Raw genomic sequence first — 20639 nt, 5'->3', positions numbered from 1 at the left:
CAGACTTGCATGATGTCGCACGTTTTGAAGAAGTGACTGAAAAACTCTTGTCTTGAATAAACAACATGCCAGGCCATCCATCACAGAGGAAGCCGTTACATTGTCAGTAACTATTGGCAGTTATTGGCTAATTAAGCAGCTTTTATTTCATGTTTTTCTCCACACTATGCTTTAACAGACATCATACCTGATATACCTCTGCAGAATTCTGATTGGATGAGTGATGGTCAAGGTCGCTCAGAATGAACTAGTATGAAAACCTTGTGTAAGTAACTTCAGTATTTATGAATGGAATTTTACAAAACTTGGTATACATCTCCGAGACAGGGTCTTGACAGCATCAACTTTTGGCTGACCTCCAGATAAGATCAAGGTCACTTTTAAAACCTGGCTAAAATTCAGGAAATATTATGCTGTGAATTGTCAAAAAAGGAATTCTATAAATTATGGACTCTGAATATAATTAAGTCATTCAATAATAATAATAGTAATCCAATATTATCTGTGTCTTAAAACACAAACTGTGTGAGTATTGTTTTACGCCACATTTAGCAATAGGTTTCACCCATTGTACAAGCAAGGGTGGCCCAGTGTCTAAGGCGCCGCAATTCGTTGTGCAGAGTTGCGTCCCTTGGGCACGCCAGAAACCTATGATTGTGGGTTTGAATCCCGGTTCGCCCCAATTATTTCTAGGTTTGTCAGCAACATACCCGTGCTCGTGGGTTTCATCGAAGTGGTAAACGTCTGAGACCTGCATCACTTCGGGCTTTCCTCCCACATTAAGCTGAGACGCCGTGATATAACTGGAATACTGTTAAAAGCGGCGTTAAACCCAACTCACTCACACATTGTACCCATGTGGGAAATTAAACCTGCATCTTTGGCACGACAAGCGAATGCTTTAACCACAAGGCTATACCATCGCCCCCAAAACAAACTGAAGTAAAGAACAAAAAGTGAGTATGGTTTTACGCCACTTCTAGCGATATTCCAGCAATATCACAACTGGGGGACACCAGAAATGGGCTTCACACTTTGTACCCATGTCGGGAATCGAACCCGGGTCTTCGGCGTGACGAGCGAACGCCTTTACCACTAGAATACCAGACCGCCCCTAAAGAATAAAGATCAAACAAACAACAGAGTGAATGAGTAGTCAAGAATATTTATTCAAACATGGATCTTAAATCTGACACAGTTATCGTGAAATAACCAACTATCATGATCTAGAAGCCTGTGGTTCCTAACACCTTGAATTAAAACATTATTATTACCACTGACTTTATCAGCCTCTGTACACATGATATGCCAAATACACTATTTGATATATTGTAGTACTAGTCACTGTAATATACATCACAACAAACACCTATTGCTTATCCAAAGTTAGTTGAAATGAATCTGTTTCAGTATGAAACAGTCATGAGTGGAGGATGCAACTGGACTAAAAAGGAATCAAAGGAAGCCATGATGAGTCTTTCACATTAATTCTGCCTTTTTTTATGTAACCCTCTATCATAATATGATCAATATTGGATGCACAAGAAACAATCATAAGACTCCTAAATGTCTGCAGGAGAAGCTGCTGGGATAAATATTTTTAAAACATATTTGGTGAGCATATGAAAAATGTTTTCTATGCAGTGAAGTTAGGTGAGAAAGGGTTTAACGTCACGTTCAAGATTATAGCACTTACATAGCGACATGCATGTACACTGTATGTGTTTATTATTTTCCTATTCTAGTGAGCGAGTTGTATTTAACGCCCCTTTTAACAGTATTCCAGTTATATCACGGCATGTCAGCTTAATGATGCAGATTTGCCACTTCGGTGAAACCAACGAGCACGGGTATGGTGCTGACAAACCTAGAAACATAATCGGGGAGTATTCCTATTCTAGACTAATGCTGGTTGTATTGTGCTAGCCCACTGAGATACCATCCCATAGTTTAACCCTGATAACTGACTCGGACACTTACGCCAAACTGTCCTTGTTTTGCCAAACTGTCCTTGTTTTATCCCCTTAATTTTGGTATGACACCACCGGCAATCAAACCACCGACCTTCCGGGTAGACTCTCTCCACTATACCACGGAGGCACTCAGAGGAGAGAGTGAATGTTATTTGCAACAGCTCTTTCAGCCCATAAGAATTTCCAGGTACAGATAAACCAATCTCACAAAATCAGTTCACCAATGGTACCCAAACAAACAAATGATCCCACTATTGCCTTCTGCAAACATGTGACACTGGGCACCCTAACAACTTCACAAACCTCGTCTGTATGCTTTAAATAAACATGCAACAAAAATTCATAAGCATGGTTGGCCTATTAATATTAGAGTGTCAGGTTATTGTGCTTTTTGTGATGTGTGCTTTTGTGATGTGGACTGTTGGTTTAGTCTCTGACATACTTTGGAACACCTGGAAAAGTACAGCAAACACAGACCTTTCTAAGAGAAATATGCATGCCTTATAAGCCAGGTCGTGTTTTCAAAGTAGTCTGCATGGAATCAATATCAAAAACTCATGACAGCAAAAAGTCTGACAGTCTGACTTAAATCAAATTTATACTGCCGACTGACAACCTTCCATTACACAACTTAAAGTACTTTAACCTGAGACCAAGATATTTCTTTAAAACTAAATATTGTCAATTCTTCAAGATCAATGTAATATATTACCTTTATGATGTCAGACAACTGCAGTTTTGACTTTGAATATCAAACACTCCATGTTTTCATAGAAATGGCTCCCTGTGTCTCTCAATGCTAATGACCTTATACTTACTGGTATCAGATTGTCTGATCAGATAGTCACAGGTGCACTAACTTCATAAGATATCTCGCGGTAGGCAAAACACTGACCTCTCATACAGCACTACATACAAACAAAGTCATCTTCAGTGCAGTCATGACTTCTTAACAGACAACCAATATCACTAATTTGCCGGATTCATCATTTATTACACCTGAACAGGATGAGCTATTCCACTGTAGGAATGCACATCCAAATTACTCTGGGAAAGAAGGCTAAAACAAATAAAAATAATGCCAAATGAAATGCCAGAATTAACCCCAAATTAACCTTTTCATTCTACAGAGAGCCAATGATCTACCTCTCCCAATACAGTTAAAACTGCGAGTTGTGATCTCACACGTCTGGCTATCTTTGCGTAAAATGCAAAGGATTTAACATAAACATTTCAACAGATATTGTAATCCTCTGGTGAAATGAACTCTTTATGACTATAAACACATGACCAAAATGATTATTTTCACTGAAAACACTCAAATCAAGCCAAATAACAAAGCCTTCAGCATGTTCAGCAACTGTGCTTTTGCTGAGCATCTATGGCATATGTACATATGTTCAAATGGTTACACCTTTAAAATCATAAATATACAAGTACGTCTAGGTTCTTTTTACAGGTTTTAGTCTACATTTTATTCCAAGATTTATAATCACCAAACTAAGAAAATCTCTTTTCAAAACCTGCACTGAAGTTGATCATGTTGACAGGTAATAACAAAAACATTCTAACATTTTTTTAAAGCAATATTGTAAGTTGTCACACAACCATATTTCTAAAACCAGGCAAAATTCTAGACACCATGTACATAGACAATAAGCCGGTAACTCCTTATCTAAATTTTAACGCTTCAGTAAGTTCCACATCATTTTGATAAGTACATATTTCAGTCATATCATGTCATGAGAGCCTCGAGTGACCATGGTCCAAGTGAGGAGTATGATGATGACCAATAAAGGTTCCTAGTTGGGGGAATAAAACCAGAAAGAGCAAATCCTGGCACATAAGGGACACCACTCTGCATGACTGGACCACTGTGCCTCCCCTTGTCATGCTTGATGGGCCAAACAAAACGTGTGTTTCCTAATTCAGCCAATCCCAAATTAGGTAGGTAGGAACTTTTGATTTTCCTTTTTTGAAAAAATATGCCTATTTCAGATGAATATATTGATAAATTGACTGGTTATTCTAAAGCAAATGAGTAAGTGAGGATTGTTTTACGCTGCTTTTCACAAAATTCCAGCAATATCAGGGCAGGGGACACCAGAAATGGGCTTCACACATTGTACGCCATGTGGGGGGGAATAAAGCCCGGGTCGTCAGTGTGACGGGCACAAAGTGAAGCACAACAAATTTACTCCAGTTGCATAAAATATAAACAATACCAGGATGGTGATAAAAGCTATGATGCAACTCTTGAAAACAAGGAAAGATTGCTTAGGGTCAGGCGCGTCATATTAGGGTTGGTCTGGAAAATGGAAACACACATTATTTTGTTTGGTCTATGTAAATAAACATTAAGTACAATAGGATACACCTGTGCATGACACACAGGCCACGAAGAAATACTCATCACATGCCATTTTAAAAATCCCCCAAGCAAGTCAATGTCATATTTTCATTTGTTTCTTCGAAAAGTAAGTATGTCAATATCCTTATCTTTTATTTGTTGAATCAAATATTCAGTTCAAAACATGCGGAAAGGGAAACTGTGATTTCTTGTGCCACTATTTACAATGTCATGAAAGGTATATACAAATGCAGGAGAAGTGCACACAGGTAGTACAGAACTTCATAAATGAAGCATGAAAATATCTAAACTGCCTCATTCATAAGGAAAGAATGGATTAAACAATGCATTGACAACCAGTTGATCAAGTGACAAGTCCAACAGTTTACAGTAAGAGTGAGTTGGTTTTGGTTTTGTTTGTTGTTTTACGCCGCACTCAGCAATATTCCAGCTCTATGACGGCGGTCTGAAAATAATTGGATTGGACCAGACAATCCAGTGATTGATATCATGAGCATCGATCCACGCATTTGGGATCGATGACATGCATCAACCAAGTCAGCGAGCCAGACCACCCGATCCCAGAGAGAGTTGGGTTTAACGTCTTTTTGATCTGTGTTAGAAATATACAGTATTGTTTCATAAGTCACAAGGGCTGGCAATCACAAAGGTTACTATCCATTGACCATCAGGCTGGCATTACCTTCAAACAACAATTGTTGGTTTATCAATCTAATGAGCAAATGAGTTTGGACTTGGATAACTTTGTTATGAAAGCAGCAGAGGAGTGAGTGAGTTGAGTCTAACATTGTTTTCAACAGTATTCCAGTTATATCACGGCATGTCAGCTTAATGTGGGAGGAAAGCCCCAAGTGATGCAGGTCTCAGATGTTTACGACTTTGGTGAAACCCAAGAGCATTGGTTCAGTGCTGACAAACCTAGAAATATGGTGGGGGTGAACCGGGATTCGAACCCACAATCATAGGTTTCTGGCGTGCCCAAGGGAGATGAAACTCAGCAAATTGTAGCGTCTTAGTCAGCTGGGACACCCATGCATCTGCAAAATTATGATTCCACATCAACAACTGAAAGAGATCAACTGGTTGTCAACAATAACTTGCAACTAATCACAGCATTGCACAGCTAAATTTATCTGTTCTACTTGTTTCTGTCCGTTACCTTGGCAGGGGTGTTCAATTAGAATGCCTGACATGCCTGACCCATGCAAATCAAGTGCCAAGCAAGTGGGAAAACATAATTTGGTTTTCATCAGGCAAGTACAAAATTCAAAGGTGATAACTATGAAACTTAGAAGATACATCATGTGCTTTCGAAAAGATTTTGTCAACTGCAGATGAAGCACCTGACTGGTTGTTTTTCTATACCGCATAAGCTGTTGCTTCAGAATACAGTTTTGTGGTTGAAATTACAGTTTTCTTCTTTTCTCTGCTTTAGCAGGGCAAATTGAAAATCAGGTTCAAGGCAAGTAGGAAAATTTGGTATTGAACACCCTGCTTGGTTATCCAAACTGTCAAGAATACAAGATTAATGTTTCACAAAAGATACTTTCTGTCAAAAGCAAGTCAAATTCCCTGGATCAAAACATCTATTTCACGTTTTGAAAACCAAATACCGGTAACTCAATTTTATCTTGAAAGAGGGAGAGAACTGGTGAGTACTGGGTAGCATGATCGGGTGAAGGATGGCAACACAGTCGATCTTACAGAAAGTAGCAGCATGAACAGCAAGCATATCCTCAAAATGAAGTTTGTTTGTTTGTTTGTTGTTTAATGCTGCACTCAGCAATATTCCAGCTATATGACAGCGGTCAGTATGTAATCATGTCTGGACCAGACAATCCAGTGATTGACATCATGATCATCGATCCACACAATTGGGATACGATGATCCACATCAACCAAGTCGCCTCTTACGACAAGCATACGTTGCTGTACACCTATTCTAACCCGGATCTTCACTGGTCATAAGGAAGTAAATACAACAGGAACAAAAAGCACAGTTCATTTCCGTTACCACAAGTCGAATCACAATGGGCATAACTAGTTTATTCTAGTCAGTTATCCTTGTCAGAGTCCACAAATGAGGTTGAATGGTGGTGGTCTTGTCTGTGTTTCCTGTTATACAGTGCTCATTTGCAGAAGACGGGTTACAAAAGCGTATGAATGTACACTGGAGAGGGCAGCCAGGACCTCAGTCAATCGCTCTGATGGCTCCTTCATGGAACGAGTGAAGCATCTCTGGAGGAGCCACAACATTACAGTAAATTTCTTCTGTGCGTGGATGTGCAAAAGACTCAGAACCTGTATTCATGCCAGTCCTTTATTCACAAAGACTGCTATAAGAACACTTTTTCCTATGACCTTGAAATGTCATTCAAGAATGGAGTTTGCTGATGGACTCCACTGAAGAAGTACACTGACAGCACCAGAAACTTGATACAAGTCAAATAACTGCCTTGGTAGCAAACAATCTGTATCTAGCGTCAAATCTTCTCTAAACTCTGCTGTCCTCGATTTGATTCCTCACGTTCTACACAGATAATTCAGTTGGTACAAGTGACTCCTCCCCCACACTCGGAACACGCACCGTCATCGGTCCATCAGAAGGCGAAAACCTGAGAATGTGGTATAAATAGATATCTCAACTGTACACTGTTGTGTGGATTCTGGTGAAGACTATACAGAGGCCACTGCTGTAGTCGTGGGCACAACAACGTTACCAGGCATAACATAGTCGCCAATCATGAACTGCTGACTGACGGGGTAGTGTGCCATCCCGCCACTGATCACGTTCTGAAAAAAGCAAAGAGTAATTTACACACATTTCAAAAACTTCTGTCATAAAGGGTCAAGAAATTATACCACTCAACCTTTGATAGGGATCCTTTGTATTAACAAAAAATAGTATTATAGGTAAGCAGTTAGCTGTTGAGTAATAGGACTATCCTTATCAAAAGTTAGTGTAGCATTATGAAGCATCATGAAAAATACTACTCATTTTCTTATCAGAACACTTTAACATGTTCATTCTATTATACTGATGTAGTGAGTGGGTGAGCGAGTCTGGTTTAAAGCCTCTTTGAACATAAATGCAACTTGAAGTGGGTGAAAAGCCTGAAGTGATGCAGTTTTCAGACGCTGACAACTTTGGAAGAAACCTATGAGCATGGGTATGGTCCTAACAAACAAAGAAACAATCATGGCGAAATTGGAATTTAAACCAAGGATCATAGTTTTCTGGAATGTCTAAGTGAGGCAACCTATACACAGTGAATTGCTGCGTCTTAGACAACTAGACAATGTGCTCCTACTATTAAGAGTAATCAGTTCAGTATATGTAAGAATTGATTAATATAATTTTTGCTATTATGGAGGTATGAAAGAAAAAACCGATGTGAATACTGTGTGCACACCATTTACTTATGTTAACTCCATGAACAAAACAAAAATTGATGTCAATTGTTATATAAAAATTATCAACAATAATAACTTCACAGACTGCTTACTTAATCATTATCGTACCAAAGAAAACTAAAGAACGATACATTATCACGGACATCACTCAGCACAATAATGCAACACAAGCCCCTACCGATTCTATTATTAGCCAATCAAGAAACAGTAGTCCATTAGGTGGCATTACTTATTTTTTTTATTCTTGGGGGAGGGGTGGGGTGGGGTGGGGTGGGGTGGGTGGGGGTGGGTGGGGTGGGGTGGGGGTGGGGGGTGGGGGGGGGGGTGTGGGCTTGGGGGGGGGGAATAATTAGAGAGAGAGAGAGAGAGAGAGAGAGAAGAGGAAAGTACTGGGAATTAAATAAGAGATCTGGAAGTAAACGCAAAAGAAATTGCTTTGTTCACCAATTAAAGGCCATGGAATCACTTGCAGTGTTTATAACTGTTACAATGATAATTTCAGTTTTATTAAAGAGCAATGTCATTAAAATCTGTTCTTAGTGCTCACTACTGCTACACAAAGATCTGAGTACTACATCCCATAACAGGTCACATCACAGGGTACAACGACATGAAATCAAGCAAGTCTAGGAGCCTGACAACTCGATCCATGAAGTCGTCTTGACGACAGAGGTTGCTAGAGGAACCAATTCTAAGCCAGAATTTCCACAGAATTACAAGCGTCCAGATATTAGAAAAAGACCTTCCAAATGTTCAATGCTTTCAGGACTAGTAGCCGAGATGCCAACCCTAATTGAAGCTTTCAAGTAATCAATTTCATGTGAAAAAGAGTAATGTTACAATAGCGAGTGAGTGAGTATGGTTTTACGCTGCTTTTAGCAAGATTCCAGCAATATCATGGCGGGAGACACCAGAAATGGGCTTCACACATTGTACACTTGTTGGGAATCGAACCTGGGTTTTCGGCGTGACGAGCGAACGCTTTAACCACTAGGCTACCCTACCGCCCCTTAATGTTACAGTACCATGATGAGGGTTTTTGCTTGGATATTTTTAAAAGGCCTAGACTTAAGTAAACCATGTGGTGGAAGTTCCTTCCGTTCATCAAGTTCATCTAGTGACACTAGCTAACTGTCTTTCACAAAGACAATGTGGTGTTCAGAGTTCCGAAGGAATATTGGTGTACATGCAACTAGAAGTTCATTAGATAAAATCATTTTCGTGTCTTAACATAACAAACAATCAGAGACCTTGTATCACTGAGAAATTGGTATTTTAACACCATGAGAATTGAAAGCATGGCTGTCATTGGTCTCTCTGTAGAATGCTTCATGTCCCAGATCCATTAACAACTTGCTGTCAGTGATATTGTATGCAAGTAAATAATACATGAAAAAAATGACAAAAATCATAATTTTGGGGGGAAGGACAAGCGGAATAGCATAATCATAAGCTAAAAATCAAAACAGTAAACTATTACACCAAAATCGTTATGGTTGGCATCTTTGGTAGCTGTGTTCAACCCTTCAAAGCCATACACAAAGCAGCTTAGAATGACAAATATTGAGCTCTGATCACAGATGCAACTCATATCCAAAGCTTTTCATTACTGGTCTGCCAGGCATGTTGAATACTTGTTCTATTTCCAGCACTGATTACAAGCTATCTCATGTAACAGCAGTTTTCATTTCAAACACCAACCAAACCACCTCGTTCATTGTTGTCTTGTTACATGAAATATCCAGTGTGAGAACTAGCATGAATGCAAATGTGATCAACAATTGTGCCCTGGCATGATAACATCGGTGTTGCTTGAAGAATGTTGTTCTAAACACTAGTAGTGGTTGTTCTACCCTTTCCCAGTCCCACCCCCCAAAAAACATAGCAAAGCCTCTTTTTTAAATACTTGACGGTGCTCTCGCTGTCAGTGCAACTATGATCATCATACAGTCAGGTTAGTGCACTAGAACCAGAACTTCTGCTTGATGTTACCATGGTTACACAAAAGCATTTTTTAACCAAACAAATGTAAATTAAGTAAAAGAAGCCAGCAAATACCACAAAATATACCAGGAAAAAAATGGAAACCAATCTACTCGGCAAAGAACTACAACTTAGAATAACTTCCATGCAATTAGTGACATACGTAAGAAGCAACGCCAAACCAAACCAAACTGGGAATTGAAATGAGAATATGTCATGCAATTGGCTAAACAAGCTAGAAGAGCTTGGAGCTATTGATCTTCACTACCGCTAGGCCTACCTGAGAGTTTGTGAAGTTGATGGGACTTATACCACCACCAATGGAGGTCCGGTGTGCGTTAGAATTGGACACTTGGCTCCCTACGCTTGGAATACTGCCAGGGTTGATAGGGGCAACGACATTCGCTAGAAAAAAAATTTACCATAAAATATCTCCTTTTCAATTTTCCCTTGAATACACATCTTAGAATTTCTGCCCATATATTTGTGCAAATGATAAAAAGAGTTAACCCTTTGACAGATACATTACAACCATGACCAGAATCTAACATTGATAGAGTACACTATTATTTGACCCTCCTACTGACAAAGAACAACAGATTGTTTATACTAGGAGACCTGACAGAAAATACTGTGTTACTGCTTGAACCCTTCCAATACATATTTCGACTGAAACAATTTCCCTAGAAATAAGGCTACATTTTCTTAGTTTAAAGTTTCGTTCTTCACTAAAACAAGACCACAAACTGAGTTATAAAATACTATCATGTCATACCAATGTATTTGTTCACAACTACACCTGTATTCTGCAGTAACAAGTCTTTGACACGTGTACATCTTTCTAACAAAGTATCGTCCACCTTAGACCCACCACTTTCGATATTTCTATTTACTGACAAATATTTTCTACAATCTATGATCAAGAACAAGTTGAAAAATATCCATGGGTGGCTTGTGATCCTGATTTGTACCTTTCAAGGTGTGTTTAGATCTGTGGCATGATAACAGTGCTCTCACTGAACTACTTGTGTGCATGTGACCTTCCACTTCTTACTGTTATTACTGCATCAAGGACCAATTTACCAATTTAGTTTATTTCTTTGTAAACTGTTAAAAAATCCTGAAAAAAAAATTGAATAAAGAAAGACTTTTCAGATTTTTTTGTTCTACATGCTGCATGTTCGTCAAACTGTTGTTGTCCATCATTCAGTTTGACATATTCACATTTCAGTTTGATTCAATTTGGCGGATTCAAAATAAAGGAGATGTCCCATTTTATTTTTTTAACACATGTCATTTTTAAGGGTTTGTGTATCCATAAACAATTTTTGAAAAAGAGAAGAGTCATCATGTCTGAGGCTGACAAAATAGCAATGGATAATGACACACTACCAGAGTTTGTATCATCTTTCTGTCACTCACCCATATAAAGCTCTAATCATCAACCATTGTATCCAATATTGCAATGATAAAACCCAGAGCTGACAAACCAGTATCGACCCATGCCATAATACAGCGAGACACTATCTCACAATGTCATCACTTTCCCAAGTTCGGTTCATACACAGCAACCACTGGGACCACCTGATAGATAGCTAGAACTGTGACCAGCATGGCATACTGGAGACCTATTCTGCCAAAAATCTGTGTGTAAATATTGCTAATTCCTCACCTTTCCAAATTTACAAACAGAAATAAATAACCTAATCTGACACTGTCCATGCTTGAAAGTCAGAAACCTGAAGTACCTGATGTAATACCAGTGTGTCCAGGGCGCCATTCTATAAAGCGATCTTGAAACACCATTGCAGGTCAATGTAAATGTGTGGGCGAGACAGTGAGTGACTTCTGTTATATCATGGTGTGTAAGTTTGACAGGGGTCGATTTAACTGCTGGCCCATTGGGCCGTGGCCAGTTAAAATTACAAAGGGCTTGCTGAAACACAAAGTAGATGGCCAGTCTGGCTAGTCAAAGTTTCACCCCTTCTCCGTGTATGTTTAATTTTTTTTAAATGAATCATCTTGGTAGTAACACAACCGACCACCATTTTGTAGTGAGTGAGTGAGTTGCGTTTAACAATATTCCAGTTATATCGCGGCGTGTCAGCTTAATGTGGGAGGAAAGCCCCAAGTGATGCAGGTCTCAGACGTTTACCACTTCGGTGAAACCCACAAGCACGGGTATGGTGCTAGCAAACCTAGAAACATAATCAGGGCAAACCGGGATTCGAACCCACAATCATAGGTTTCTGGCGCGCCCAAGGGACGCAACTCTGCACGGCGAAATGCGGCGCCTTAGACGACTGGGTCACCCGTGCCTCCCACCATTTTGTAATGTTGTATACAACAACTTCTCTATTTGCTCATAAATCGCCATGAAATGAGGCAAATGGAAGCCAAGATTTCATCTCAGAGTGCAGAAAAAAAACTTCTGGGTGTGAGGAGCTCTAAAAACTTTAGGGCCCTGCTAGTTGGCTATGTGACTCAGGTTCGGCCACTTCGCAGCCTCCACCATATAGTTGTAGGCCCATTAGTTCGGAGAAGGGCCAGTAACTTTTAAAAGGAGCAAGCCCTTCTGGCGACATACAATTTGTTATTAAATCTACCCCTGTTTCATGTAGGAGGAAAGATAAAATTGATTCAGGCTCTAAGATGTTTAATAATCTTTTTTGAAACCCAAAAGCACCAATATGGTGCTAACAAACCTTGGAACATAAACAGAGTGGGATGCAAACCCACCATCATAGGTTTCTGGCACTTCTTAGGGACACAACTCTGCACAGCACGGAGTTATGTCTGTGTTCTAAGATCGCTTTGATGAGTATGGCCCTGATAAACAAAGTTCCATAAAAAATTAGAACTGCAAACAATACTTCATGCGTTTTCACTGTCAAACCTGCCACAATGCAATCGACCATATCTTCAACCCACACCACACGCTGTCAGGAAGAGGAATACAAGTGACTTCACACCTAACCTCTTGAGTAAAACATTGGTCACTTTCACAAGAATATAAAAAATAGTATGCTGCAATCACTGCCAAGAGACAACAGCATACATTACTTACATACTGCTATAAGGTTTGTCTGTACGGCTCCGCCCTGCTGGGGCAAGGACTGACCCTGGTCAACTACGCCATTCATCAAGCCGTTCATGTACGTGGAGGTCTGGCCTGAAACAAACAGCATGTTTAACCATGTAGTCATAAATTCAACTTCGACAATGACTAAATAAGGCTTGAAGCTTAAGGTACGAAAACTATGTCAAAGTCATATCATGATTATTCTCAGTAGTTTGCAGACAGGAAACCTGAACAGTCAATTTGGGCTCCCTGACTAAATAGCTTGAATGGCACTTTTTCGCAAAATTCCACGAGAAGCATGTGCACCGCCAACTCGTCAACACATATTTTCCTAACTTTTTCATGTATTTAATAAAGGTGCTTACGTGATTTGATGCACTTCGCAATGTAAAATCTGTTTTATCACAATATAGATCTTGATTATCAATGAAATCATCTTGACCAGGCATCACCATTTTGTTTGAAGCAAATGCAAGTGGTACAAGAGGTGGAATTTGATTGGTCCATAGGCGAGGCATAGAAGGGACAATAACTTGTAATAGCCACTGGTGGCGCTACGATCGAGCCCAGGAATTCCAGCCTAGTTCGGCAAGGGTGGAAACTGGACTTTTAAAGTCAGTTAACTATCTTGCCTCGGGAAGATGATGTCATTGGTGCCCCCCATAAATGTAAATCAGCTGAGGTAAACATTCATAAACATTCTGCTCAGGACTTGATTTTGAATAACTTTTTACTCATGATTGTTGTTTAAAGCAATATTTGTAGAATTTTCCTATTCGGAATATTCTATAAGTAATACGTTACCACTGTTATACCGATGCTGTTGTCTCCCACAACTGCTGCTATAGCGAAATCTACCACAGAGATCTCAATTACCTCATGCAGCACGTGCGTAGCCACCTAGCTGCCATGCGACACCCTTTACTCTTGTCTCTTGCGAGAGCAAGTACTCGGGGGACGGACGGGCGGGCAGCAGCCCAGTGGTAACGTATTACTTATAGAATATTCCGAATAGGAAAATTCTACAAATTACATTAAGTAATACGTTACCACTGTTATACCGAGGCTGACTACCACAGTAGGCGGTGGGGAGCACCGACAACCCGAATCCTGACTGCTAGCGTTCCTTCCGACCAGCGGCAGTAAACACCAAGGCAAGGAAATGGTTGCGCATGCACCTAGCTAGGCGTTACCCTATAGGAATACCAAAGCACTGTCAAGCGCATACCGTAAGGCTCAATCGTCATTGCCAAAACGATTGGAGACTCCAAACGGCCCCACTGGATAGGTATTTCATCGCCGCAGCGGATGAGAACACTGTATCTGTGTGAGCTAAATCTTAGATCGATTAAACAGTCAAAAAGAGGGAAATTAATTTCATTCGGACCGTATATCCCAGAGCAAGCCTACTTAAAGTATGCATTAGGCGCATGACCTAATTCCAGTATTTGTAAGCATGCATCACAAGGTTGGGATACACGACAGACAATTAAATACATAATTGTAAAAATACAAATAAGGACAAAGCACACAAAAAGCCGCTGGTTTGCTGGAGTGCGCTGGTTTGCGGGACCCCAACTCCTGTACCCACGGCAGTGGGAACATTGGAGTCGACACAGATTGACCACCGTGCAAGGTCTGACGCCTGAGGAGTTCGGAATTGCGCTGGGCACACCCCTTAGGCGACCGCTTGCGCCGCGATCAGCGGCCCAAGACGGTGCACACTCTCCACGTCGTCATCAGCGACCTGTTTGAGGTAATGATTGGCAAAAACCGAGTCAGAACGCCAGTAACAACCTCGTAATATTCTGCGAACAGAGATATTCGAGTGTAGGGCAAATGTTGCCGCTAGAGACCGGTACGCCAGATTGACGACAGAACGAAGCCATAACGCAATCAAGTTGCGAGTTATGTCAGCAGTGCGATTAGGGTTACACGATATGAACAGACGGTCATGCCCTTGTCTGCGTTCATTCGAAGCCTTAAGATAATACTTAAGGGCCCTAACCGGACACAGCGATCTGTCCTCAGTATCAGCAGGATGTAAGATTTCCTTGAGTGATCTTACAGTGAATTCTCTCTCCGTTTGGCCCATGTCAAAGGAGAGGAGAAATGCTGTTTACCAAGTCACATGCCGGAACGAAGCACTACTCAAGGGTTCATACGGAGCTTCCGTAAGTAATTTCAACACTAAGGAAAGATCCCAGGCCGGTGCCCGAAGGCGGCCTTTCTGAAGATCTTGCTGTTTGAAACCCTTGATAATACCCCGAATCACCGGCTCTTATGAGAGACTGGTACCCATAGCAACGTCCCCTACCGTAGCAACGGAAGAGACATAGTTGGCAATGGAACCCCCGGAGAGTTTCCGGGTCTCTCGTAAGTGAGACATGAAACGAGCAATATCCTGCACAGATACCTTATCTGGCGAATGAATGTGATGTTTACAACAGCACTTCGTGAAAATAACCCAACATGCATTATACACCTTCTGGGTAGAATCACGATGCATACTAACGTATGCCCGAGACGCCCGACGAGAAAAACCTTTACTCCTCAGACGCTCGGTGACAACATCCACACGTGCAGATTGAGCTGCCCTGCGTTTGGATGAAGCTGACGGGTGTGAGGGTGGATCAAGAGATCCGGTCTCACAGGCAGTGGGAGTGGCGACTGCTTGACCTGGGTCAGCAAGTCGGGATACCACGATCTGTTCGGCCACATGGGCGCGATCAGTTACATTTGACAGCGAACTCCTCGGAGCCGGCTTAGAATGAGTGGTATCAACAGCGTCGGTGGGTAAGCATAAGCGTCCATGCCCGTCCAGTCTAACGCGAGAGCATCGTGATCGATGGCCCTCGGGTCCGGGACTGGTGATACAAACAACGGGAGTTGATTGTTGAACCTGGTTGCGAACAGGTCGACCATCGGACGACCCAAACGTTCGCACAGCCACTGAAACACTACTGGGTTCAGCATCCACTCTGTGGGGCTCGGATCCCAAGGCCTCGATAGAGCGTCGGCCAGTACGTTCCGCACACCTGGGATGTGAGATTGAGTAACGAGTGACTGTGGGTTCCCCCCAGTTTTATTCACATAGGACACTACCGTCGTGTTGTCGGTCGCCAGCATGAGCCGGGCGTCGACGAGACAATGCTTCCAGTGATTGACTGCATTTATCACTGCCTTGAACTCGAGACAATTGATGTGAAGACCTAGTTCGTCTACGCACCACAGCCCCGAGCTCACCTCCCCCAGACAGAGAGGCATCTGTATACAGGTTCAACGTGGCCCAGTAGGGCCGCATAGAGATTCCTGATAAGACATTGTAAGGGACCGTCCACTACTCCAGATGCGGGCGGAGCCGATCTATGAGGGCAACGGTCGCACTGTTCTCCTCCTGTGCTAACAACTGGATTGGAAACCATTGCAGCGGGCGGAGTTGGAGACGACCCCGATCGGTTCAGTCCAGGGCGGACACAAGTAGCCCTAACAGCTGTTCCCATAAGTGAACAGTCTGTGGCACCGCTAAGACTTTGGCAATCATCGCCTGAATCTCGTGCCACCGGTCTGGGGGGACAAAGAGGCGATGGGTCACCGTGTCGAACCGACCTCTGAAGAACTTCAAGTTCTGTGAGGGGGTTAACTCGCTCTTGGGGAGATTGACAATCCACCCCAATTGCTCCAAGAGCCAAAGTGCAAAATTGAGCTGACGAGACAGCACGTCCGTCATTCAATTTGCAACTAGCGAGTCGTCCAGGTACGCGAAGTACCGGACACCCCTCCTGTGGAGGAACCCCACTATGGGGGTGGTGAACCGGGTGAACAGCCAGGGAGCGGACGTGTGAATCATTCTGAGTTCGGCACTGTCCTACTTGGGAACGAGAAATATCCTGGAGTAAAACCCCGGTGTTATATCTGGTAGAGCTAACTCCCGTACTGCCCCTTCTCCACCAACCTGCCGATGGCATCGGCGAGGATGAGAAGATCGGTTTCCGAATCGAAACCTGCCAACGGGGCAACGGTGAGCGGCGGAATCGCTTTGAGATCTAGCCGATAGCCGTACCGAATCGTGTTGACCACCCACGGGTCGTCGAACACTTGTTCCCAATTCTCCCAGTAAGTCTGGAGTCTGGCTCCCACTGGGGAAGGAGAGGGGGCCCTGACAGGCTGCGGCAGGCGCAACTGTCCAGGGCCAAGTGACTCGGGTTCGCCTAAGGGCCAACCGAAGTTGGCGTTGTCGGCATACGAACCCCTCCAATTAGAGTCACCTGGAGGGGCCCTTGCCGTCCATAGACGACTTGGGCTTCCCCCAGTTCCCCGTCTTCCCGCGAAAGGGCAGCTGATTGCCCATACCGGAGCCCTCAGGGCGGGGCTTCTTCCCAGAGGAAGAGAGAACCCGACCCCTTAGACCTACCGGCCGCAGCAGCCTGGGGCGCGCTCCGGTTAGGAGCAGCACCCAGGCACCTATGCAGGGACCCAACAAGAGCAAGTGTGTGCGCCGAGAGTCCTCATCAAGGTACTCCAGGGAAGCATTTAAACTGAGCAGGCATTTGTAAATGCGCTGGTCACGGTCCGTGGGAGAACCTTCGACCAGACTGGCCGCTGCAGCCAAGTAAGTGTCTCCGTGAGCATGGAGCATGGAGCATTGAGTCCAGCTGGTGCAAGGTAGATAGCGTTACCATAGCAGCCGGTGGGGCACGGACACCCAACCGCTCAACATGGGCCTCCGCAGTAGGACCACCCTCGGGAAAGGCAAGGTCATGTACCGGGAATAAACCCTTTCTCCACGACATCGGAGGCAACGGGAGACCCCGACCGGAGGCCGCCGCGAAGGCGTTCTCCAAGGAAGGCTTGGTACCGCGCAGCAAGGTGGAAAGCCGTGTCGGAAGACTCATCGTATACCTCGGAGGAACCACCAGAGCCGTGGATTCCCCGCGGTACCGGCCGGGGCCGTGGCATGTCTTCAAAGAGGTCATAAACCATGGCCAAGCGGTCCTTAACCGATAGCGGGAGCAACGGTTCGGGGGAAGGACCGTTGACCACGGGAGCCGCCACCGAAGTGGCCGGGGACGGAACAGCCAGTGGCCTATCCTGAGATAAGGCTGCCAGCCTGGAGTCCACAAGTTTTGCAAGTAATGCAGCGACAGAATCCCCGGACAGCCCACGGGCCGCCGCAGCCGTGGTGGTGGTACCCGCAAGGGGACCCCGACCAGGCGAGCCGGCCACCACAGGGGTGGAAATGGACTGCACATACAGCCGGTAGCGCTCGCTTGCGGCACACCCCGCAGCTCCTGGTTGCGGGGGTAGAGGGGTAGGAGGACGGCGAAACATCCATGTCAGACATTTTGTTTGTACTATGAACAAAGAGCAAAACATGGTTACAACACAGGCACCACAAATAGTCACAAACGAGTATTTTCACCAGAAAATAAACGAGCAATGCGAATATAGAACATACACATATAACATATAGAGGAATAAGTGATGTAAAAAACCCAAGATATACTAGAACAGGGGAACATAAGACGCAACGTGCATACGAGACACCCCACAAGTATATAGAAAAAAAGGGCGGGGAAAAATATTTCCAAGCGTAGTTACAGCAAACGCCCCGTAAAAGCACAGTTTATTAGAGAGAATAAACAGTAATAAATATCACCAAATGGTCGGAGAAACAGGAACGCTTGAGCAGTTTATTGTACGTCTTGCTAGAGCAAGCGAAGAGACAAGAGTGAAGGGTGTCACATGGCAGCTAGGTGGCTACGCACATTGAGATCTCTGTGGTAGATTTCGCTATAGCAGCAGTTGTGGGAGACAACAGCCTCGATATAACAGTGGTAACGTATTACTTAATGTAATTCCAACTACAGTCAAGTCCTGTCAGTCCGACATGGTTGGTTGTACATGATTATGTCGGATAAACAAGTCTGTTGAATAAACGCAATTAAGCAGTATCAACATTCCTGATTGAAAATCAGACAACTACACGATAGATAACAACACATACACGTTGTAATAATAAAAAAAATGAAAAGGATATACACTGTATTTATATTGTTATGTTATATTGTTAGCAGAATATGTTTTCTAATCATGCTACCTCTAAAGCTTAACACAGGGTATTCCGAACTAATGTTACAGGGTGTATGATTGATTCAAAATATTTTTGAAAGCTGCTTTCTTTGAGGCAAATGTTGACTTCCTGTTGGTCATTTCATTGATCGGTCAAAGTTCGCAAACAGCCATTCTGACATGAATTCGGTAATTCGTTGCACAAAAAATGTGCAAAAAATGTCGGAATAAAGGGTCTAGCACTGATTTAATCGGTTCCCATCATTAGTGTTGGATAAAGCAGATTGTCAGTTTAACGTGAGTCGGATTAACAAGACTTGACTTGACTGTCTATAACGACGGCCTGTATATAAACAAGTCTGAACCAGATAATCCAGTATTTGATATTGTGAACACGCCATCAGTCACGCCATCAGGGTTCAATGACATGCCACCAACTATGTCAGGGAGCCTGACCACCAGATACTTTGGATTGCCTCTCATGTCCAGCATAGAGGCTGGGGATCAATTCTAACCGGAATATATGACGGCAGATAGTAAATATAAAATAATCAAGGATAGAAAAGAGAAATCGGTGATTGATATTGTGAGCAAGAATCCATGCTGTCGGTGTATGCTACCACTAACCAAGACACCAAGCCTGACCATCGTCGCCAAGCAACAACAAGCAAAAGCTGCTTGGGACCACTTCTAACCTGGACTCCCCACTGGAGTATCTACTGTGTAGAAAGTGTGTGAGGAGGTTAAGGCGTACTCACCCGTAGCGAGTACATACCTGTAGCAGATACAGTGATAGAAGGAGTACTCACCCGCAGATAGAGTTTTCCAGGTCATATCTCTGGCAGAGGATGGGTTACGGCTGGAGGTGGACGAGGTGTACTCACCTGTAGCGAGTGAATTCCAGTACACATCTGTGGCAGATGCTGAGTTACAGCCAGGTGGTGGCTGCGGTGGCTGGCCAGTGTAGCGGAAGAATGGATTCTTTAAATCTAGTGTGTTGGTTGACTTGCTTGAAGTCCCAGGTATGTTTAGTTCAATATCAACATCATAACTTTGCCTGAAACACAAATAGCAATAAAATGTTTCCTCCTCAACTGGACAAATCTAATGAATTTACAACCCACATAATTGACAGAGGTCTGTAAATAATCAAGTCTGGATCAAACAATCCAGTGATTGACATCATGGGCGTCAATCTACGCAATTGGGATACGAGTCTTCAGCCAATCCAAAATTCATTTATTTATCACCTTGAATTAGAAATTTCAATCTCAGCGAAAGAAAACCACTATAGACGACATATACTATTGATAATACACCCGTTTGTGTTTAGATGCCATGGTGCTCAGAAATGGCAGAATGCATAAATGTCCACAACAATATAATAGTGCAGCATCACTGTTTTTGCAACTGGATCTCCTCAATTATATTCGGAATACAGAAATCAAATATGCTTGTCTGAATGTTTTCCTCACCAATCTAGAACCCTTGACACTAACTGGCTAAATGGAGGCGTCTTCAGGATATGATGCAGAGAGGTATCGTATGAGAGTAGTTTGTTTGTTGTTTAATGCCGCACTCAGCAATATATTCCAACTATATGACGTCGGTCTGTAAATAATTGAGTCTGGACCAGACAATCCAGTGATCGACATAATGAGCATCAATCCATGCTATTGGGATACGATGACATGCATCAACCAAGTCAGCGAGTCTGACCACCCGATCCTTTCAGTCGCCTCCA

At 43.0% G+C, this 20639-nt stretch overlaps 1 protein-coding gene across 8 annotated transcripts in view; it reads right to left on the bottom strand.

The window, feature by feature from the left end:
• Nucleotides 1–1153: 1153 nt before the first annotated feature.
• The window catches only part of LOC124111601 (histone-arginine methyltransferase CARM1-like), a 30901-nt gene continuing 11415 nt past the window's right edge, over nt 1154–20639 (bottom strand). Inside the window, exons 11-14 of one of the 8 annotated variants that reach the window (XM_046471355.2) lie at nt 19705–19952; nt 12809–12913; nt 10022–10146; nt 1154–7137 (exon numbers count right to left, since the gene is read on the bottom strand). In XM_046471355.2, the coding sequence (XP_046327311.1) occupies nt 7021–7137; nt 10022–10146; nt 12809–12913; nt 19705–19952 (595 nt within the window). In that variant the 3' untranslated portion in view covers nt 1154–7020. The remainder of the gene's footprint in view (nt 7138–10021; nt 10147–12808; nt 12914–19704; nt 19953–20639) is intronic. The other 7 variants (XM_046471357.2, XR_006857465.2, XR_006857466.2 and 4 more) reach the window with 7 other exon arrangements.

The sequence above is a fragment of the Haliotis rufescens genome, unplaced genomic scaffold, assembly GCF_023055435.1.
Source record: "Haliotis rufescens isolate VD_foot unplaced genomic scaffold, xgHalRufe1.0.p SCAF_2, whole genome shotgun sequence".
NCBI lineage: Eukaryota > Metazoa > Mollusca > Gastropoda > Lepetellida > Haliotidae > Haliotis > Haliotis rufescens.
The sequence above is the reverse complement of the archived record's forward strand: the minus strand, read 5'-3'. Positions and strand labels throughout refer to the sequence as shown.